The sequence below is a fragment of the Gymnoscopelus microlampas genome (genome assembly GCF_963454915.1).
Source record: "Gymnoscopelus microlampas genome assembly, chromosome: 24".
NCBI classification, from domain to species: Eukaryota; Metazoa; Chordata; class Actinopteri; order Myctophiformes; family Myctophidae; genus Gymnoscopelus; species Gymnoscopelus microlampas.
In genome coordinates, this window is record NC_139961.1 from 3,634,705 (window position 1) to 3,658,075 (window position 23,371).

Consider the following 23,371-nt stretch of genomic DNA (forward strand, 5'->3'; position numbering starts at 1 on the left):
ATAAATGGAAGAAGTGAAAGTGTCAAAATGGACATAAAAGAGTGTGTGATCTATGTGTCAGTGTCAGTCAGTGGGTACAGAGTCACTAAAGACATTCATAAAAGAGACTGTAACAAAAAAAAGTCATTATTTTCCCTCAGAGACAATACAATACAATGTACAATAACATCAATAACGTTCATAAAAAAACAAGACACAAAAGACTAGTTTATGCTGCATTCTCCTGTTAAAAATAGAATATTGCCAGTATAGACATCTGAAATAATAGAAAATAACTACTGTCTTTCAATTCAATTCAACAATTCAATTCAATTCAATTCAGTTCAGTTCAGTTCAGTTCAGTTCAGTTCAGTTCAGTTCAATTCAATTCAATTCAATTCAATTCAATTCAATTCAATTCAATTCACTTTCTATTCAATTCACTTTCTATTCTATTCTATTGGCTTTACTCTATTCTATTCTAGTTCTATATACCGTGAAGTCGTCATAAATCTCCCAGTCGTTCCTATTGGTCCATTGCTATCGACGTCATCGGAGTCCCAGCGCCGCAGCCAATCAGAGAAGCGGATGTGCCGTCACACCCGGAAGTGGTTGTCTGGTGGAGCGAAAAGTTTCCCGCGAAGGGAGAGTGATTCACAACATTCATCACAAGAGTTGATTAAAACATCATCAGGTACTTATTAATGTATTAAATATCAATGATATGATGACTGATGTCATAGCTATAGCTAGGATATGTGTGAATGAATAGTTTAGTACATGTTTACATGTTATTTCTTGGTGTTGCTGCTGGTCTGGCAGCGGTGGCAGCGGTGGCCTAGTGGTTAGAGGGGCGGCCTTGATACCGGAAGGTCCCTAGTTCGATTCCCCAATTCATCACATCAATCATGAATCACCGCTGAATAGCCCTTGAGCAAGGCTTCCATGCAGGGTCCGGCTGGAAACAAGCTTCGTGCTTAGTCCGACACCCTGGGTAAACAACAAACTTTGCTTTGCTTTGCTTTGCTTTGTATTTGCATCACTATCAGTGCATGCGACGTGTTTACGTCAAAGCAGTGGTGGAAAGTAACTAAGTACATTTACTTAAGTTCTGTACTTAAGTACAATTTTGATTTATTTGTACTTTACTTCTACTCCACTACATCTCAGAGGCAAATATTGTACTTTTACTGCACTACAATTATTTGAAAATAACAAATAAAACTTTAGTTACTAGTTACTTTGTAGATTTAGATTATTATTACAAAACATACATTAACCACTTCAGCCCTATATACATTTCGGCCGTTTGAAAATAGCAGATCTACAAGCTCACAATGTGTTGCATTGTGAGCTTGTAGATCTGCTATTATCAAAATCATTTTATACATTTGAAAACTTGTAATCGTTCTGCATAATATGACATTCTGCAGAATGAGTACTTTTACTTTTGGTACTTTAAGTACATTTTGATGCCAATACCTGTGTACTTTTACTCAAGCACATTTTGAATTCCGGAATTTTCTATATTGCAGTATTGATACTTTGATTTAAGTAAAAATGATCTCTTTTCCCACCACTGGATCAAACGTATATACGTCTCTGCTTAACCCATTAAGACCTGGATCTGTGTCATTTTTAGATTTGAGCTAAAAAGCATTATTTTAGACTTTGGGCTATTCAAAAATAGCAGATCTACAAGCTCATAGCGCGGCACTCGGTGCCGCGCTATGAGCTTGTATATCTGCTATTTTTGAAAAATCGTGAAAATGTGTGCAAATCTTCTGAATATATATTTTTAAAACGAACATTTTTAACTCAAATCTTTGCTTCTGGGGGGGTCCCTGGAACAAAATATTTTGATGGGGGTCCGCGGCCAAATACATATAATTTTGGGGGTCCTTGACATGAAAAAGATTGAGCACCACTGATATAGAAACATACGTTTTTCAGAATACAGTTGGGATTTAGGAGACGTGTAGAATCGGCTTCAGGTCTCAATGGGTTTTAATGTGTAAAACTGCTCTGCTGTTGTTTTGTTCTCAGGATCATCATCATCATGAGCAGAGCTAAACGGAAAGGGAAGGACTCCTCTCTGACTGTAGGAGAATATATCTCACAGGTTAGACTGTTTCATTCCATGACAGGGAGAGAGACCCCCCTGTCAAATAGGGGTCTGTCTGTCTGTCTGTCTGTCTGTCTGTCTGTCTGTCTGTCTGTCTGTCTATATAGCTATCTAATGTACTGTGTCTGTCTGTCTGTCTGTCTGTCTGTCTGTCTGTCTGTCTGTCTGTCTGTATAGCTATCTAATGTACTGTGTCTGTCTGTCTGTCTGTCTGTCTGTCTGTCTGTCTGTCTGTCTGTATAGCTATCTAATGTACTGTGTCTGTCTGTCTGTCTGTCTGTCTGTCTGTCTGTCTGTCTGTCTGTCTGTCTGTATAGCTATCTAATGTACTGTGTCTGTCTGTCTGTCTGTCTGTCTGTCTGTCTGTCTGTCTGTCTGTATAGCTATCTAATGTACTGTGTCTGTCTGTCTGTCTGTCTGTCTGTCTGTCTATTTAGCTATCTAATGTACTGTGTCTGTCTGTCTGTCTGTCTATATAGCTATCTAATGTACTGTGTCTGTCTGTCTGTCTATTTAGCTATCTAATGCAGTGGTTTTCAACCTTTTTCGCGTCAAGGACCCCCAAATTGACAAATATTAGCCCAGGGACCCCCATTTGAAAAGATATGCCAGGGACTCAACCATTTAGATTTCTTGGGGGTCCCAATCTACACTGTATCACCATCATTAGTGTTCATTTTGGTTCCATTTGTACACTCTCGGAGTTACAGACACATAAGGGTCAATTTGGTTGCTAACTGTTAATTTGGCTGGGGACCCCCTGGAACCCCCTCAAGGACCACTGGTGGTCCCCGGACCACTTGTTGAAAACCCCTGATCTAATGTACTGTGTCTGTCTGTCTGTCTATCTATGTACTGTAGGTATATAGGTATAGGTATATAACTCTTAGATCCTATTTTTAATACCTGGAATCTAGAGTTGCAATACCAACCCAACTCATTTCCTGCCAGAATTATTTCAGATTTTTTTGCAGTAGACTGCCAGAGTTTTTTCAATGAAAAAACAAAAGTACTCAGGAGCCGAGATACAGAATTTTTAAGTTTTAAGTTAACAAGGAAGTGGATGGGAGTCTAAATCTTCCAAAAATCATATCTCCTTGGTCTTTGGGTCAAAAAAAAAAAAAAAAAAAAAAGTGATTGATTCAATAGAACGCAGATCTGCGTTTTTGGCAGCCAATGTGTTAACAGCCCATACATCCACACAGAAAAGTCTTATCATCTGATTGTATTAAACAAGGTTAAACTCACCAACATTACAGCTGTACGGAAAGCATGAATTATCCTCTTTCTATCTGCAATGTTTTTGTTTCATAAATATCCACCGTAGAGACATGTTGTGAGATACTTTATGTCAATAAATGATGTGCAGGTGATTATTAGAGTGTTGGAGACGGAGTTAGGAAGCGCTCGTTTTCAATAACACAACGCCCTGCTGCCTCCTGCATTATGTGACATTTAGAAACAGGTGGTACACAGGACCGTAGAGTGATTTCCATGGAATGTATTGACAGAAAGTATCTCATAACATGTCTCTACGGTGGAGTTTTATGAAACACAAACATTGCAGATAGAAAGAGGATAATCCAAGCTTTCCGTACAGCTGCCATGTTGGTGAGTTTAACCTCGTTTAATACGTGGGGCGGCAGTGGCTCAGGGGTAGAGTGGCCGGGTAGAGTGAACTGGAAAACCGCAAGGTTCCCAGTTCGATCCCGGGCTGGGGCGCTCCCCTAGAGTTAGTGTCGAAGTGTCCTTGAGCAAGACACTGAACCCCTAATTGCTCCCGATGAGCAGGTTGGTGCCTTGCATGGTTTCCTCCGCCATCGGTGTATGAATGTGTGTGTGAATGGGTTAATGGCACAATCAATGTAAAGCGCTTCGGATAGAAGCGCTATATAAATGCACCATTTACCATTTACCATTTACATATGGGCTGTCAAGGGTTGATGTTGCAACTCTAGATTCCAGATATTAAAAATAGGGTCTAAGAGTTGCTTGTAGGCTACATTACATATAATAATGGTGAAGATTAACCATCAATCAATTTAGCTTGGGACCCGGCGGGGACCCATTTTTCCAGCCGTGAGCATTTATTTTGTTTTAATCCATGCTAACTATTTTAAACTGCAAGAGGACCTACAGCGTACACGTGACGCAACACCAGTTGTTTACAGATTCCTCTGCTGTTTTAGTGTTTATGAGTAGACTATTCCTTCAGTTATTGACATGACTGACTAGGCCCTTTGACAGGAAATGTACAGTTTTTTAAAGTAAATGTAAGCAGCCACAATTCACATAAAGGATCTGGTTCAGGGGCCCACTGAGCTCTTGGGGCCCCTGGGCCTGCCTGGGCCCGGTAATGGACCCCTCCCTGTATAGGAGGATTTGTAATGTGTTGTAATGGGGGTAAATGGGGTATGCAAAATAAGCTTTAGCTTCAGCCTACACCTTTTCGGACCATTTTAAGGTGCTCTACTGATATGTACTATACTATATTTGTTTGTCTAAAAAGGCCCGAAATAAACTTAACCTGTTGTTTCAACTAAGTGTGCTTGTATCTCCTCTCCAGACACAGACAATACTGAGGGAACGACTCTGTCACCAGCAGCTTCCAGAGCACCCAGAGGGACTGGAAGCTCAACACAAGTAGGTTCCACTGGAGCAGGAAGTACTCTGAACGTTCTACGGGTGCTGTAAGAAGTGACATTATTTGTTGGTTTTTAGACCAATAAGACCTGAGGCCGATTGTACAAATGTCTTCTAAATCAGTAGTTCTCACAGTTTGAAGATTATTTTTTTGGGGGCGGTGTATCCGCCCCCTATAAGTGAGTTTTGGACACCGACCAAAAAAATTGTGTACCCCCTAACCCTTCCATTGTTAATGCTAAACGATACTTTTTTCATATCAGCCAATCACATTACAGCTAGTGTCATCACCACTAACTGTAATGTGATTGGCTGACTTTGCAAATTCAGGACTGTGATTGGCTAGCGAAACACATGACACATGTGCAGCCCTATGAATAGCAGTATCCTTTTTTTTAAAGTGAGTCATGTTGTGATGACCACACACTGCCCACTTCACACTGGGTGTGATTTTTTAAATGCAAAAGAAATAGCAGATCTACGAGCTTGTAAACATCTGCTATTTTTGAATAGCCAACGCAAAAACCTACCGTCCGTCCGTCCGTCCGTGACCAGCTAATCTCCGGCACCGTTGGACAGAGGCGTAGTGTCATGGAGGCCACTGAGGCCATGGCCCGGCCTGCCCTGTCTAGCTGCTCAAACTGCAGGGCAAGATTCACCAGAAAAAAATTATTCTGCTCCGACAACAATAGATACGTTCTTACGGCAGTGATACATTGGGCTGCCCCATTCGCACCTTTTACAATGCTAAAGCTGCCGTCTCCTGCATATCAATGGTCCAAGTGTGACCTGTTAAAGTACCGTAGTCTGTAGGAGGCATAGGCTATTGTCAGATCATGTCCAAGGAGTCCAAAAGAGAATGGACCCTGGAGTAGAGTAGGCTATTTCTACATTGCAGTATTGATACTTTTACTTAACCCATTAAGACCTGGAAATGTGGCATTTTTTGATTTGAGCTAAAAAGCATTATTTTACACTTTGGGCTGTGCCGCGCTATGAGCTTGTAGATCTGCTATTTTTGAAAAATCGTGAAAATGTGTGCAAATCTTTGAATATATATATTTTTAAAGCAAACATTTTTAACTCAAATCTTTGCGTCTGGGGGGTCCCTGGAACAAGATATTTTGATGGGGGTCCGCGGCCAAATACATATAATTTTGGGGGTCCTTGACATGAAAAAGATTGAGCACCACTGATTTAGAAACATACGTTTTTCAGAAAACTGTTGAGATTTAGGAGACATGTAGAATCGGCTTCAGGTCTCAATGGGTTAATGGGTGTCTCGTAACGCAGGGGGGGGGGGGGGGGATACAGATCCTGCCCGGTCAACGTTACAGTCCACGCTACGCCAGTGCCGTTGGTTACAGCACACACACACTCCCTGGATGCCAGAGCAGAACCTTTGCCCCCCGATTTTTTTCAGAACGGCCTGTTATAGCGCCATTTTTGCAAAACTAATGTTTTGATATTACTCCTACAGATTTTGTCCACACATCATGCAAATTGGAACACAGTATCTCTATAATCATGTGATCAACACAGATCTGTCCCGTTTGTTTAGCATCTAAACTTTGCAGGAGTGGCCCGTTTTGAACAAAATGCCTCAAATCATGAATGCAGCGTCCGATTGCCGTGAAAGTTCACACACGCCTATTTTAGCGCCACCAGGAGCAGTGGCGTGCACAGACATTTTGAGGGGCAGGTGCTCAAGTAAATTATACTTTTTTTTGTTGACTTGGTCTGCTCTTTTTTCCCTCTGCACCTATTCCTCTTTGCCAAAAATAGCCGATCTACAAGCCCACAACGCCTCGCAGCGCGAGGCGTTGTGGGCTTGTAGATCTGCTATTTTTGGCTAAAGTTCTCCTCAGAAAAGGGATGCTAGGTTTCGAGTGGTTATGGTAAAAAGAAAAATCATATCACATCAAGATTTGGCGGACCCCCTGTAGTAACTCTGAGGACCCCCTAGGGGTCCCGGACCCCCTGTTGAAGACCCCTGCTGTAAACTGAAAAAAAAAAACGTTTTTTCAAAAGGGCACTTCTGGTCAAGAGGGCAAAGGGCAGGTGCTCTAGCACCACCTAGAGTCTATCTGTGCACGTCCCTGCTGACCTGGCCTGAGACGTGCTCCGAGGAGCTCTTTTTCTACTCGTTTGTTTTTCCGTTATGTCGGCGCTGTGTAACACCAGTGCTTCTCAAAACGTTTTCGTGTCAAGAAGGACCCCCAGATTGACGTGTACTTGGCTGTGGCATGGCTCCATCAGGTTTGTAGGCACCTGCTGGAGTTGTTGAAGAGAACATTAGTTGATGGAGAGAGAGTAGCTCGGTGCTCATGGGTAATGTAGTTCTGTGTGTTTGTAGGCACCTGCTGGAGTTGCTGAGGAGAACGGCGGTTCATGGAGAGAGCAACTCTGTGCTCATCGTTGGACCGCGAGGAGCAGGGAAGACCATGGTACTGTACTCTATGACATCATTATCGAAAATAGCAGATCTACAAGGTCACCACAAGTTGTGAGCTTGTAGATCTGCTTTATTCGCTACTTTTGTGCAACACTGTTGTATGATGAAGTAGGACATTAATTTACGAATAAATAATAACAAATATAATAAATAACATACATACATTTTATATGGACATAAAAAGTTTCTGCCCTTACAGCATTGACATGAGACTGCTGCGTGTCCATTCAGTCAAATATATATGATTATATATGAATATAATGATTGAGTTTATTACTAAACTGTATGAACTACCCCATAGTCCATGTCTAGTTTAGACACACATTTTGCCTGCATATGAGAAATGTGTGAGCATATAGTGCTTGAATATTATTTGAAATATTCATTATATTATTTTATTTCATCATACTGTAGTTGCTGAAGTGTGTGATGAGAGAGCTGCTGGAGAACGAGGAAGTGAAGAAGAACCTTCTACAAGTTCAGCTCAATGGTTGGTTCTCACATTTAAGTTCATCTCAATGGTTGGTGCTCACACCTGCCATTCATCTTTTCACATTTATTTAGTAACGATTTTTAAGTTTTCCCGAAAACGTAGGTCAGGATTTAGAAGGTGTTTTTAGAATCTGCAGAGAAAAACAAATACACGCTCACATACTGTACTGAGGGCTCCTAATGCGACACATGCTTTATTGAACCAAAGAAAGATGTGACGCTTTGAGCTCAAAGCTCTTCCTCAGATTTTAGAATCAGCCTCAGGTATAATAATAACACAACTCTAAAACTGTCTACCTATACTGTAGGTGGAGAGAGAAATAGTCATTCTTTTTTTTCTATAATTTTTATCCCGCGATTTTTGTAACCCATTTTTTTCACCCGGTGCCGATTTCCTAAGTGATCCTGGGCGCTACACCAGCCCTACACCAGCGTTAGACCAGTCCCCCACAGCCTGGGGAGGCCAGGGCCGAGCTCATGCTTCCTTCAGTGCATGAGAGCCAACTGACCTTCTTGTCACCTGACAGGGGGGAGTTTCCCTGGTAGGACGTAGCGCGTGGAAGGAACACGTTATTCCAACCAGTTCCCTTCCCCTCCATCAGGCGCCCCGGCTGTCATGGGGGAGGCGGTATAGTGACCAGGATTACTGCATGTTTTTGTGAGGGTATTAACTACCCTGGTAGACACGGGGAGAACATGCAAACTCCACACAGAGTAGACCCTTTCACCAACCCCACCTAGGGTATGGGCGCTGATGACGCGGAGGAGAAGACACGCCCCCAGCGCCCACAGCGTCCCCGGTGGGAATCGAACCCAGGACCTTCTTGCTGTGAGGCGACAGCGCTACCGACTGCGCCACCGTGCCCCAAGAAATAGTCATTCTATCTCTCGGGTTCAATGTCTAGGCGGTGAAATAACGTTCACGTTAAACCTCTTCCAAGCCAGCGTCACTATTTTGAGACGGATGTTCAAAAACTGTGAAAATAGCCATTAGCCAGTCTGTTCAGTTGTTCTTTCTGTAACCCTGTGTGTGTGTGTGTGTGTGTGTGTGTGTGTGTGTGTGTGTGTGTGTGTGTGTGTGTGTGTGTGTGTGTGTGTGTGTGTGTGTGTGTGTGTGTGTGTGTGTGTGTGTGTGTGTGTGTGTGTGTGTGTGTGTGTGTGTGTGTGTGTGTGTGTGTGTGCAGGTCTCCTGCAGACTGATGACAGAATAGCTCTGAAGGAGATCACCAGACAACTGAACCTGGAGAACGTCGTCGGTGACAAAGTGTTTGTGAGTGTACAAAATGTGTACAAATGTGTACACTGTCAGAGTTATGGTGGTCCTTGAAATAAAAAAAAGGTTTGAGAACCACCTGTATTGTAATTGTACAGCAGAGTCAGACATGAAGTGAAGTCCACATAACCAGCTCTGACAGTGTAGATACAAACCTGGTTCCTGGAAACTGTTCCAAATGTGATGGAACCCATTCCGGTTCCTCAATGTTGGCTACGTGCCAGGAGTCCTTTTTAAGGTAGCCGTAATCAAACCTCTCCTCAAAACGCCTACTCTCGATTCGGGCATTTTAGCTAACTATAGACCTGATATCAAACCTTCCATTTCTCTCTAAGATCCTTGAGAAAGCAGTCGCCAAGCAGTTATGTGACTTTTTACATGACAACACTTTAGTTGAAGGTTTTCAGTCAGGATTCAGAGCACGCCATGGCACTGAGACAGCATTGGTGAAAGTTACAAAAAAAGCCCCACCTCTTCATATGGGGCTGCGGCGTGGTGACGGAAAAACACAAGAACGCATCCATGCATGGGAAACACACACTTCTACAAGCTAACGACGTATCGCAATGTGATCCCCATCCGTAGCTATAGTGTAGTTTACCGATTTAGTTTGCTGCATTAAAGGTTTTTTTTTATCTTTTTTTTTTACACCTTTTTTTTTCGAGGTATTAAAAAAGTATTACGTTTTTAAGTATTAAGAAAAGGGTTAGTATTCCAAAATGTGTAACTTAAAACTGTGCAGATACACTGATCATAATGTGTCTCTTGGTTTCAGGGCAGCTTTGCAGAGAATCTGGGGTTCCTCCTGGAGGCTTTGAAGAAAGGTTGGTGTTACGTTTATGTACAGTAAATGTAACTCATGTAATGTGAGATATGCTCATACAATCCTCATGGGTTAGGTTTAGCTCAAGACCCGATTTGACAAATGAATCAGTAGTAGTTCTTCTCACACTTTCAAGATAAAAAAAAAGTGACGCGCTGTGAGCTTGTAAATCTGCTATTTTTGAATAGCCAACTTAAACATTTTAAATGGCACAGATGCTTTCCCGCTTTTAAGTGTGTGTGTGTGCGCGTGCGTGTGTGTGTGTGTGTGTGTGTGTGTGTGTGTGTGTGTGTGTGTGTGTGTGTACTACCAGAAGGCCACAGAACCTCCACAAATTTGTATTCACGTGTTTTTATGCTTTTGAAATATTTACCAGGAGACAGGAGCAGTTCATTCTGATGTGTTCATGTCATGTTCATGTTGTTTAACAGGGGACAGGAGCAGTTCATTCTGATGTGTTCATGTTGTTAACAGGGGACAGGAGCAGTTCATTATGATGTGTTCATGTTGTTAACAGGGGACAGGAGCAGTTCATTCTGATGTGTTCATGTTAATGTTCATGTTGTTTAACAGGGGACAGGAGCAGTTCATTCTGATGTGTTCATGTTAATGTTGTTTAACAGGGGAAGACGTTGTTAATGTTCATGTTGTTTAACAGGGGACAGGAGCAGTTCATTCTGATGTGTTCATGTTGTTTAACAGGGGACAGGAGCAGTTCATTCTGATGTGTTCATGTTGTTTAACAGGGGACAGGAGCAGTTCATTCTGATGTGTTCATGTTGTTTAACAGGGGACAGGAGCAGTTCATTCTGATGTGTTCATGTCATGTTCATGTTGTTTAACAGGGGACAGGAGCAGTTCATTCTGATGTGTTCATGTTAATGTTCATGTTGTTTAACAGGGGACAGGAGCAGCAGCCGTCCTGTGCTGTTCATCCTGGATGAGTTCGACCTGTTCGCCCACCATAAGAACCAGACCCTCCTCTACAACCTGCTGGACGTGTCTCAGTCTGCCCAGGCTCCCATCGCCGTGCTGGGCCTCACCTGTAGACTGGTACCCTCACATTATAACACTGGGCCTCACCTGTAGACTGGTACCCTCACATTATAACACTGGGCCTCACCTGTAGACTGGTACCCTCACAGTATAACACTGTCTTTAGAGAGTGTGTGTGTGTGTGTGTGTGTGTGTGTGTGTGTGTGTGTGTGTGTGTGTGTGTGTGTGTGTGTGTGTGTGTGTGTGTGTGTGTGTGTGTGTGTGTGTGTGTGTGTGTGTGTGTGTGTGTGTGTGTGTGTGTGTGTGTGTGTGTGCCACAGACAAAGTCAGATAGAGAAGGATGAGGCTGGTAGGTCACTGTGTCAGACACCCGGAACTAGAGGCAAGCAAGCTGACACTTTGTGAGCTAAAGCCAGGAAAGACAAGAAGCACCACCTACGTAGATGCACTGCGGCACGACAGCTTAGCTCAAGACCCTGAGTTGGTGTTGGCTAGACCGCATTCTCACTTTGTGTGTGTGTGTGTGTGTGTGTGTGAGCCACAGGTCCGACACAGTAAAATCCTTGAAATAAAACGTTAAAAGTTAAAGTTTTATATTCTTCAGTTCAGTTTTATTTTCAGAAAATGTTTTTTCGGACAAAAAATACATACATATGTATGTACATGCATGTATGTACACAACAGTGCAATTTAGAACGAGAACAATTTGGTGCCACGATGGCGTAAAGGGGACAGTACAGAGAGAAGCACAAGAACGAGGGCTATTGGAAGTGTTGAAATGACAACAAATAAATAGCGGACCAAGTTGGAACTGGAACTTTAATATAGAATTTTAAGCTGAAGGATTGTTCTCTGGGGTTCTCTGACCTGATTGGATAAAATTGGTATCCTGATTCCTGACCTCAAAATATATTTTCTTTTTGCTAAGAGAGATAGCAAAAAATAGAAAGACTGTTGCGAACGTTTAGGGCATACTTGCCAGCACTGGCCTATATATGGAGATCCCCATAAATGGAGACGATCGACCTACGAAGTCGTCATAGAGACGTGCGATAGATACGGGGTCTGACATCAGCGAACCCTTCTCCGAGACTCCATTTATGGAGATGGCCGTCACGTCCAGGACCGACGTCATGGTCCCATAATTGGGCATGACGGACATGGGCAGCTCCATGTATGGAGATGTCTGACGCTATCTGACATCACCGTGGTGACATCAGGGGCACAGCCAGCAGTATAAGGGTGGCTGGATGCCCTGGCTAAGGCAGTGTCCTCAGCGACGCTCGAAGATCATCTTAACTCTCTTCAGAGTACCAGGAGATTAGCTGGCCTTACAACCCAGTTAATCACGGATGGCATATTCAGTGGCTAGCTGGCCTTACAACCCAGCTAGGCCTTCACAGTGGTTCTTGAGTCCGGTTCTAAACAATCAGCCGATTATCAGTTTTATAAATACACCGTTACTGAATAAACACTCCACAGCTATGATTACTATCAGAATATAGAGGAAAATATCACTTAAATATAAAATATTACTTACACCCCCTTTCATGTAACTCTGATAGTGTGCATATGTAACCAAATGGACCCCTACGGGTAGCCTGGTAAACCCTCCCTCCGGAAATCTCATTTCAATTCGATTTCAGAAAGGAGTCTGGTCTGAAACGCCTTTCTGCAATAATCGCTGTGGGCTGGAGTTGGGCGGGAGTAATACCGTTGACTGACAACCCCTTCAACCAATGATCGTTTTACCCCTTCAGCCAATGAGCAGTTCAATTTGACGAGCTCCAGACTATGTGACGCAACGGGACTTTTGGGACGGCCATGCCGAAAATAGGTTGCCTTATTGGGATACATGCGTGTCACTCCCCGCCCCTGCCGGTTCTCTAAATTTATATTTTTAAATAGGCTCTGTCATGATTAATTGACCACATATATGAAGTTAAACAACTAAATTCTATCCAAACGATATCTTATAAGTAAATTCCGTGCCTCAAAAAAGAAGTTTGAAAGCGTTATAAAACTGAAAGTAAGAAGTGAAGGCACTCGCACAAACAACAATGGCTGCCGTTCGTCTTTTTTCGGCGGCTCTCAGGCTGCACTCGGGTTCATTCGGGCTCACTCGAACTCGCCACCTGATTGGCCAACTGTCGCTGTCAATCACAGAACAATGAGCGACGACGCTGATAGGCTCGTCGGCTCGGCGAGCAGAGCGATTATTGGAGAAAGGCGTTTCAGACCAGACTCCTTTCTGAAATCGAATTGAAATGAGATTTCCGGAGGGAGGGTTTACCAGGCTACCCTACGGGTCCATTTGGTTACATATGCACACTCTCAGAGTTACAAACAGATACATTAACACTGAGGATTTTACTGTGAAGTCATCAGAACCTCCCTCTCTGCCTCTCTCTCTCTCTCTCTCTCTCTCTCTCTCTCTCTCTCTCTCTCTCTACCTCTATCTACCTCTCTCTACCTCTGTATTTACCTCTCTCTCTCTCTCTCTCTCTCTACCTCCATCTACCTCTCTCTACCTCTGTATTTACCTCTCTCTCTCTCTCTCTCTCTCTCTACCTCCATCTACCTCTCTCTACCTCTGTATTTACCTCTCTCTCTCTCTCTCTCTCTCTACCTCTATCTACCTCTCTCTCTCTCTCTCTCTACCTCCATCTACCTCTCTCTACCTCTGTATTTACCTCTCTCTCTCTCTCTCTCTCTCTACCTCCATCTACCTCTCTCTACCTCTGTATTTACCTCTCTCTCTCTCTCTCTCTCTCTCTCTCTACCTCTATCTACCTCTCTCTCCCTCTCTCTCTACCTCTCTCTCTCTCTCTCTCTACCTCCATCTACCTCTCTCTACCTCTGTATTTACCTCCCTCCCTCTCTCCCTCCCTCCCTCCATCCAGGATGTTGTGGAGCTGTTTGAGAAGCGAGTGAAGTCTCGTTTCTCTCACCGTCAGATCCACCTGCTGAACAGCCAGACGTTCAGGCAGTACAGGACGAGGGTCCAGTGTCTGCTGGCTCTGCCCCAGGACTTCCCTGATGCCCGCTTCTGTCTGGAGTGGAACGCCTCGGTCAAGGTGAGCAGGGGGCGGGGCAGTTAACCCTTTAAGACCTGAAGCCGATTCTACAAATGCCTCCTGTAAATCCCAACAGTTTTCTGAAAAACGTATGTTTTCTATATCAGTGGTGCTCAATCTTTTTCATGTCAAGGACCCCCAAAATTATGTGTTATGCCGCGGACCCCCATCTCAAAATATTTTTTTCCAGGGACCCCCCCCCCCCCCCCCCCCCGAAGCAAAGATTTGAGTTAAAAATGTTGCTTTAAAATAATGTAAATATAGTAATTTGCACACATTTTCTCGATTTTTCAAAAATAGCAGATCTACAAGCTCATAGCGCGGCAGTGCCGCGCTATGAGCTTGTAGATCTGCTATTTTTGAATAGCCAAAGTGTAAAATTATGCTTTTATAGCTCAAATCAAAAAGTGACACAGATGGGTTCTCGGGTCTTGATGGGCTAAAGGGCAAGACCACTGTGTTAGAGGTTTGGGTTGTGTAGTTACCTTGTCATGATGTAACCAAAGGTGGATGAGAAATGCAAATAAATGTCTCCATTGACTAGAAATCTATAATTCAAAATATACTCATCATTGACTTACATTGTACGTCAAAACCGCTCTGGAGGAACTCTTTTAACCCCGTAAATGACAGTATAGAACATCACCAAACCCAGTGCTGTTAGTTCTTTTAATAAAAATGTTAACTTCCTGTTGATTTTACTATTTGAAGATCCATGATCCATGGATCTAGTCCGGGTTTTCTTCCTAATAGAGGATATGCGTGTGACATCATCATCAAACCCGGAAGTTACGCAGGAATGCCTACTGAGTGTCAAAAAAATACTTTCTGGCCTTGACAGCCCATGCATCCAAACAGAAAAGTCATATCTGATTGCATTAAACAACATTAAACAATGTTAAACTCACTTTGCATGTTGCTTTGCCACTCGATGTGCCATTCACTTTAAGCATGCGCATATCCTCTATAAAAATAGTAAAATCAACAGGAAGTTAACATTTGTATTAAAAAAACAAACAGCACTGGGTTTGGTGATGTTCTATATTCTCAGAATCTGCTTTGTTTGCATTAGTTTACAGGCTTAAAAGAGCTCCTCCTGAGCCTATTCACCGTACAATGTAAATCAATGAGGGGCATATTTTAAATGATCAATTTCTAGTCAATGGATATATTGTTTTAGATTTCTTGTCCACCTTTGTTGTTACATCATGGCAAGGTAACTACACAACCCAAACCTCTACCAGAGTGGTCTTGCCCTTTAATTGTCAAACAAATAATAGTGTTTTTTTGGCACAGACCATTGGAACTTATTCATGTTTCTAATTTCTAATCATGTTGTACTTTCAAGAATTGCTACATTAGCCAATCTAACATTTCTGTGGCTTTAAAGACTGCATTACAGACTAAATTGATGCCATTTTATGAACTTAACTGAACTGCTATATCTGTTCTAGTATCTGTCTTTACCCACTTAAATATTACTGAAGATGTTGTGAAAAACCTTGTGTAAATATGTCATGAAAGCTCCAACACTAGTATATATTGTCTCTCGCCCCTAAACACACTCTCTACTGTAGAGAGAGGGGGTTCTGTTCTGTCCCTATCTGGGTGTAACTCCAACGGCACTGAGTCGGCTATTACATCATTATTGGCACATTGCTGTTGAAGTTTACTATGGTATGTTTCTGCCCATAGACATTGTGTGAGGATAAATCCATAGAGGATGTTTTACACAGACACTACAACTCCAGCAAAGACTACAGATCCCTGCACATGTTACTGGTAAGAGTAATCTGTTACTGGTAAGAGTAATCTGTTACTGGTAAGAGTAATCTGTTACTGGTGAGAGTAATCTGTTACTGGTAAGAGTAATCTTAATCTATGCTGAGTTTAGACGATCTGAAAACACAAGTTTTGTTACTGTGTGTGTGTGTGCGTGCGTGTGTGTGTGTGTGTGTGTGTGTGTGTGTGTGTAGATGCTGATAGTGAGTCGTGTATCCGTAAACAACCCTTCCATTAAACCGGCTGACTTCCAGGAGGCCAGCAGACTGTGTTCATCTGACGCCAAAGCCAACATCCTCCATGGTGAGAGAAGAAGAAATAATCATAATAATAACAAAACGGCCTTGTTTAATCCCACTTCCAGAAAGTGAGGAAAATTCAACAGGAGCTTCTGGAGAGTTTGGGTTTTTACACGGAAAATACACTGTCAATGTTTTTCAATTGAAAGTCATTTATTTTTCAAAAACAAGATCTTTGAGCAATGAAAATGAACCTCATTAACCCATTAAGACCGGGGACGCATCTGCATCTCATTTTAAGATTTCTTTGGGCTATTCAAAAATAGCAGATCTACAAGCTCGTAGCGCGGCACCGAGTGCCGCGCTACGAGCTTGTAGATCTGCTATTTTGGAAAAATCGTGAAAATATTTTTAAAATATTTTTTTCCGAAAAACTGTTAGGATTTAGAATTTTCTAGAAGCGGCCTCAGGTCTTAAAGGGTTAAAACGGCTTGTCTTATTTTTGGCAAAGTCAAGAATGTCAATGTGTTATTTTCAACGTCAAAAATAGGTCTACAAGCTCACAGTGTGGCGCCGTTCTATTCGTTCACGGTTATATCAGGCATAGACTGCCAGGGTTGTGGGTTCTACTCCCCATGTACAGCACGGCACTAATACTGCCAAATACTAGGATTTAAAATGTTTATTCTCTTGAGTATTTTAACAATTTTACAAAAAAATAATTGTAAACTACAATTGGTAAAAAAAAAAATGTTTTAATAGAGGACAAAGACTAAAGACCCTGTTTGTTTAATTAACACATTAACCGCCAAGAACGTAGTCCTACGGTCCATTAAATCCAACTGTTAAGCGCCGAGACCGTAGCCCTACGGTGCGGGTGCTTTTTCCTTAAAAAAAAAAAAAAAAAACTATTAAATTTTCGACACGGTACATTTCAGTGTAACACCACCGGAAACAGAATTATTTGTGATCCGGTTTTGCCGATCCCGTCAGCCCTCGTTCTAATGACGAAACTGAAACTCCATTTCCTCCTTGTCGTTTTTTCTCCTCGCTTTTCACTGTTTAACATAAACGGTCAGAACTACAACGTGGACGCCGCGTTTGACACACGGTCTTCAGTGGTAGACGCGGGCAGATGTCGCCGATGTATACAAACGGAGCAGAGCTCAATTTTACGGATTTTAACAAGGTCTATGGCGACGTGAAAAAAACAAAAAACAACAAAAAAAACCTTGGCGCTGGTCAGTACATTATGAGATTAACCTCTGGCGGTCAATGTGTTAATGATTTAAATTAATGCAGGGTTGTTGTGTGTGTTCAGGTCTGTCTATCTTAGAGCTGTGTCTGATCATCTCTATGAAACATCTGAATGACATCTATGATGGAGAACCCTTCAACTTCCAGATGGTCCATAACGGTAACATATACACCACACACACACACACACACACACACACACACACACACACACACACACACACACACACACACACACACACACTCTGACACTAAAAACCAGGACATTTCATTGTCATAGATTCTTGCGTTGGCTAATCAAAAAAACAGCAGATCTACAAGCTCGCAGCGCGTCACTTCGTGCCGCGCTGCGAGCTTGTAGATCTGCTATTTTTTGAACATTTTTGAAAAAACCTTGAAAGTGTGAGAAGAAGATCTACTGATTTAGAAGGCATTGGTAGAATGGTCCTCAGTGTCTTGAGCCGTGTCTGATCTGTGTTTTGTAGAGTTTAAGAAGTTTCTACAGAGGAAGTCACATTCTGTCCACAACTTTGACCAGCCAGTGGTTATGAAGGTCAGTACACATGGTCAGGTCCTCCTGGGATCATTTAACCCAGTGGTTTTCAACCTTTTTTCGTGTCAAGGACCCCCAAATTGACACATATTAGCCCACGGACCCCCTTTTGAAAAGATATGCCAGGGACTCAACCATTTTGATTTCTTGAGGGTCCCAATCTACACTGTATCACCATCATTAGTGTTCATGTAACTCTGAGAGTGTACAAATGGAACCAAATGGACCCGTTAGGGTCCATTTGGTTCCATCTGCTATTTTTGGAAAAATCTTAAAACATTTTTGCAAAATGTTTGATTTTTATAAAGCGAACATTTGTAACTCAAATCGTTGCTTCTGGAGGATTTGACAAATATCTTCTAAATCCAATACAGTTTTTTGAAAAAAAAAAAAAAAAAAAAGATATATATTTATAGTCCAGTAGTCCTTTTTTCATGTCAAGGACCACCCAAAAGGATTTGTATTTGGCCGCGGACCCCCATCTCAAAATATGTTGTTCCAGGGACCCCCATGAAGCAAAGATTTGAGTAAATAATGTTATATATATTCAAAGATCTGCAGACATTTTCATGATTTTTCCAAAAAAAAAGCAGATCTACAAGCTCTGTAGCGCGGCTGTTTTTGAATAGCCAAAGAAATCTTAAAGTGACACAGATGCGTTCCTGGTCTTAATGGGTGCCGGAAGTTACTTATTTGAGTTAAAATATGTGCGGAATGATTGTTATCGAGTGTTTGTTCAGTAACAGGGATCTGCCCGTCTCTCTCTGCGGCCAAATGCATATCATGTTGGGGGTCCTGGACATGAAGAGGTTTGAGAGCCACTGCTCTCAAACCAGTGGTTCTCAACCTGTGGGTTGGGACCCCACATGATTTTGGGGGGTCCCTAGATGATTGACTTAAAGGTAGGGTAAGTGATATTTTTTGGTTAAAACAAAAAGTATTTTGTTAAAGCACTATATTGTGATAGTAATCATTGCTATAGAGTGTTTGTTCAGTAACAGGAGTCTCCCCGTCTCTCCAGCTCTTTAATAAACAGAAAATACATTTTCCCGGTAGGTGTCAAAATCTCAGCCAATCAGGAGAAAGTACCCATTTTTAAGCTTCATTTTTATAGTGTTCCAGTTCCAATTTTGCCTGCTCATTTCTTAGTGTCATCACTTCCAATTACACTTGTTTAATCTATATCCTGATTGAGTTCTCTATCCTGATTGGATAAAATTGAAAATTAAACTGAAACTGAATCGAAAATGCATTTTCTGTTTCATAAAGAGCTGGAGAGACAAGCAGACTCCTTTTACTGAACAAACACTCTATAGCAATGAGTACTATCACAATATAGAGCTATTTAACACTTATTTTAACCAAAGAAAATCACTTACCCTACCTTTAACGTGCAACATTGTTTTCTCACTCAACAGTAAACAAACCAACATACAGTATAAGTGTATACAGGGTATCTGCACATTTATAAAGTGACAAAAGTAATCAACAAACTATGCTTTAAAAATGTGTTAAACGTTGGCCAAATAATTGTCAAATAATAATAAAGAGGCAACAATTGTGTCAGTAGCTGACGAGCTTGTAGATCGGTTATTTTCACTATACTTATCTGTGGAACCTAGTCAAACTAAATGTGACGCCTCAACTCCTACAATTCCAAGTGCTTGTCAGGTTGGGGGGGTCCCCAGTTCAAATAGGTTGAGAACCACTGCTCTATAGCAATGATTTAATATCAGAATAATACTAGAGTTTTTTTTTAACACTTTAATTTGACATAAAGAATATGACTGACACCACCTTTTATTAAATGTCTCCCTGCCAGGCCTTTATTAGCCCACGGACCCCCTTTTGAAAAGATATGGCAAGGACTCAACCATTTTGATTTATTGAGGGTCCCAATCTACACTGTATCATCATCATTAGTGTTCATTTAACTCTGAGAGTGTACAAATGGAACCAAATGGACCCGTTAGGGTTCAAATGGAACAAATGGAACCAAATGGACCCAGTTCAAATAGGTTGAGAACCACTGCTCTATAGCAATGATTTAATATCAGAATAATACTAGAGTTTTTTTTTAACCCTTTAATTTGACCTAAAGATTATCACTCACACCACCTTTTATTAAATGTCTCCCTGCCAGGCCTTTGAACATCTGCAGCAGCTGGAGCTGATCCGTCCGGTGGACGGCTCCACGGTGAAGATCCAGAGGGAGTACCAGCTGATGAAGCTGATGCTGGACCACAGCCAGGTGATGGAGGCCCTGCAGAAGTACCCCCAGTGTCCCACCGACGTCCAGCAGTGGGCCATGTCCGCCTTCGGATGAAAAAAAAAACAAAGACAAAAAAAGCCTTAAATTTATTGCCGCCGTCGTCGCTCTGCGGAAAAACTGCCGATCTACAAGCTCACGGCTAGGGATGGGACGATAAAACGTTGTCGTTTCATCGCGATAAAAGAACGCTCGCAATAATCAGTGGAGATCTTGATTCCTCGTGAAGTTGTCCTCTGTCAGACACTAGGATGAATTAGCTTTTGTTGAGCTGCAAATTCAGAACCACTTAAACCCTCTTTACCTGATAAAACAGATCTGTAAAGAGTGCATTTGCTACGCTCTTGTTTCACTCTACACATCCTACCTGGGTCGTGTTTTTTCCCCCCATTCAGAATTCCCATAGACTTGTTTAACCCATTAAGGAGTTCGATTCTTAAAATGTTTTCTAAATCCTAGCAGATTTTTTAAAAAATATATTAAAAAAATGTTTTTACGTTTTTTTTTCAAAAATAGCAGATCTACAAGCTCATAGCGCGGCACTCGGTGCCGCGCTATGAGCTTGTATATCTGCTATTTTTGAATAGCCAAAGACATCTAAAGTGATGTCTTAATGGGTTCATATATGGGTCAAATAAGAACTGTGTTCCAAAAATAAACAAATGATCCCGGCGGTTTGACTCTTATGGATATGAAGCATCAACTGACGGTGAGAAAACACTAATGTTACCGCCGCCGAATTAGTTAAATTTTCTCCAGAAACAGACTGTATCAAATATGAGTGACTGACTATCATAAACGATACAGAACCTCCTCCCTGACAATATCGCCGAGACAGTTTGTTTTATTTTTGGACCACAATTCTTATATGAGACGATTCTAAGATGACCCAATGTTATTCTCCATAGAGAAATTACTTTACGAACCAGGGGATGAACGAGTGACATCAGGTACTTCTGCACTCTATATCGTTAATCGCAATCATTTTTGTCACAATAATCCTGACATGTAATTTACACACCTCTACTCACGATGCAACGCGTGAGCTTGTAAGTCGGGCCGTTTAACGCCCCGCGACGAAGTAGGAATCGAGGCTTGATTGTAACCGGATTCAAGAGACTCTTTCATCCGTTTCCTCTCCTACCGGAAACACAGCAGCAGACTTTGTGGTTTTGTTCAGGAATCAAATCGTATGTTTGTTTTTTTGGTTGTATTCAAAACCTGGAAATGTGATGGGGACCCCCACTGCAGGGACCCCCCCCCCTGACCGATGCCAGATGTGTAGGTCTGATACCGATCCCGAGAGTCTTCCCGATATTACCCATGTTTTCAGTGCGTTTTGTGAAAAAGTGCCACATTTTCTTGGCAATTTAAAAAAAAATGTATTTGAACCACTAGTACGTCCTTTAAGAAATAAATAACAAATATTAAACTTGTAGATCTTCAAAATGTTTGAAAATCTTTAATGACATGCCTAAAATAGGGACACCAGGTAGAAAGTGGGTAAAGATCCATCGATAGTGATGTCAGTTAACAGGTCAGGCTCCAGCTTATACATTTCACTGTTGTTTGCTTGAACAGTGATGTGGTTGAGTATGGATGAGTGGTTATGTTGAGAGGAATGTCACCTGGTTGAAATACTGTATAAATAAAGTTAAAAAGGGGTAGGTATTGGTAATCATTGCTATAGAGTGTTTGTTCAGTAACAGGAGTCTCCATGTCTCCAGCTCTTTAGTAAACAGACAATACATTTTCAGGTGGATTTCTTCCAATCAGGAGAGAGAACCCATTTATCAGCTTCAATCTTTTCAAGTGTTCCATTTCCAATAGGCTCTATGCACAGCAGCCATATTGGAAAGAAATTGAGCCTCTTCTTACTTCCTTCACGGGTGTTACCAATGATACTAATGAAGGCTCTGTTCCATTCTGGTCAGGGTGCTGATATCGTGCATTTTGGCGCACTAGAAACACTCCATTTTGGTTCCCAAATGGCCCCTTATGGTGGGTGTGTAACTCTGAGAGTGTACAAATGGAACCAAATGGACCCTTTTGGGTCCATTTGGTTCCATTTGTACACTCTCAGAGTTATGGGGGTCCTTGAAAATAAGACAACCACTATGCCACACTAAATGGAACAGAGCCTTAATTAGTATCATTGGTAACACCTGTGAAGGAAGTAAGGAAGGGGCCCAATTCATTCCCAATATGGCTGCTGTGCATAGAGCCTATAGTGTCAGCTCATGTCTTTGTGTCATCACTACCAACTTCACTCGTTTGTCCTGTGTCCTGTATAAAGTGGTATCCTGGCCATAAACTGCATGTTCTGTTATCTAAAGAACTGGAGAGACAGGGAGACCACTGTTACAGAACAGACACACTGGGGTTATCCCTATGTTCCCCGGGTTCTATGTTCCCCCACGTGTCTTTTTTGCGGCTATTTTTGAAACCGGGCTTAAAGGGATAGTTCACCCAAACAATAACTTGTTTTCTATGGATTAGTCACCCCATGGAGACTCGGCCCAGCCTGAAGCTCAACAGATCCCTGAGAGTGATGCCGTTGACAATACAGATACATGTACTGTAGGTAACAGAATGGTCAAATAAGTAAGTACTGTAATGGCAACTAAGCAGCCACTGTGCATTTACATTCGTCACACAGTAATTGTCAAATACACGTCTTTAAATAAGTAAGCATAGTCTATGTAGAACTGTGTGTGAGGAGAGTGCAGTCTCACCTCTTTCTCCTTGGGTCTGATTTGTTCTGGGTTAACAGCTTTGTGTGTGGTATAACCACTGATGTTAGACACAACACACACCTTATCCAATCCAATCCACTTTATTTATATAGCACGTTTCACAACCAAAGTTTACAAAGTGCTGTACAGAAAATCATGCAAAGTACACTGTTAAAATATGCTAAAACACAAAAAACACCAGCAAGGACACACACAGAACAATAAGACATAGACCACCTTATGCAGTGCCGTTGGTTGTCTGTGTATTAATTCAATTCAGTTTGAATCCATTCAATGCAAGTCAAATCAACTACATTTAATTACATTCAATTGTCTATGTGGCTTTGTACGTCTGTCTGTGTTTTTTGTCATTACCGGGAACCTTTGTGCAGCGCTAACCCCAGCGTGACATTTAGAAATTGTAGGGTAAGGCCAAGTATACAAATGTATTGCTACGATAATTATCCTTTTATAGGCCTAAAAGAAAATCAGCCAAACAGCAGAAGTGCACACATAGAAGTGTGTCCACTCTGTTGGGGTGCTGTAAGTGTTGTTTGGTACAATAAGTGTTAAATACATGGATATTGTCATTGCAATCATTGGACCCTGATACAGAAAACCCATGGCTTATCCTGTCTAAGGATGGAAAACAAGTGAATGATGGAGCCATAAG

At 41.9% G+C, this 23,371-nt stretch overlaps 1 protein-coding gene across 2 annotated transcripts; it reads left to right on the plus strand.

The window, feature by feature from the left end:
- Positions 1–564: 564 nt before the first annotated feature.
- On the plus strand, positions 565–21,432 carry orc4 (origin recognition complex, subunit 4). Of its 2 annotated transcripts, none has more exons than XM_084051678.1 (14): positions 565–673; positions 2,026–2,101; positions 4,671–4,747; positions 7,104–7,194; positions 7,617–7,692; positions 8,879–8,964; positions 9,743–9,791; positions 10,692–10,843; positions 13,690–13,863; positions 15,559–15,645; positions 15,840–15,948; positions 17,206–17,301; positions 17,627–17,694; positions 19,838–21,432. In XM_084051678.1, exons 2-14 carry the CDS (start codon positions 2,039–2,041, stop codon positions 20,018–20,020), a joined length of 1,311 nt encoding a protein of 436 aa, XP_083907804.1. In that variant the 5' UTR covers positions 565–673; positions 2,026–2,038; the 3' UTR covers positions 20,021–21,432. The 2 variants fall into 2 exon arrangements, with proteins under 2 accessions (XP_083907804.1, XP_083907805.1); XM_084051679.1 differs by having other exon boundaries at positions 601–674; positions 2,030–2,101.
- The last annotated feature ends 1,939 nt before the right edge of the window (positions 21,433–23,371 follow it).

Bases quoted from the DNA above. Each gene is read 5' to 3' on its own strand.
- orc4 (XM_084051678.1), top strand. From the start codon at position 2,039: ATGAGCAGAGCTAAACGGAAAGGGAAGGACTCCTCTCTGACTGTAGGA. The intron at 7,195-7,616 runs GTACTGTACTCT...ATCATACTGTAG, and splicing joins GAGGAGCAGGGAAGACCATG to TTGCTGAAGTGTGTGATGAG. The intron at 13,864-15,558 runs GTGAGCAGGGGG...TTCTGCCCATAG, and splicing joins AGTGGAACGCCTCGGTCAAG to ACATTGTGTGAGGATAAATC.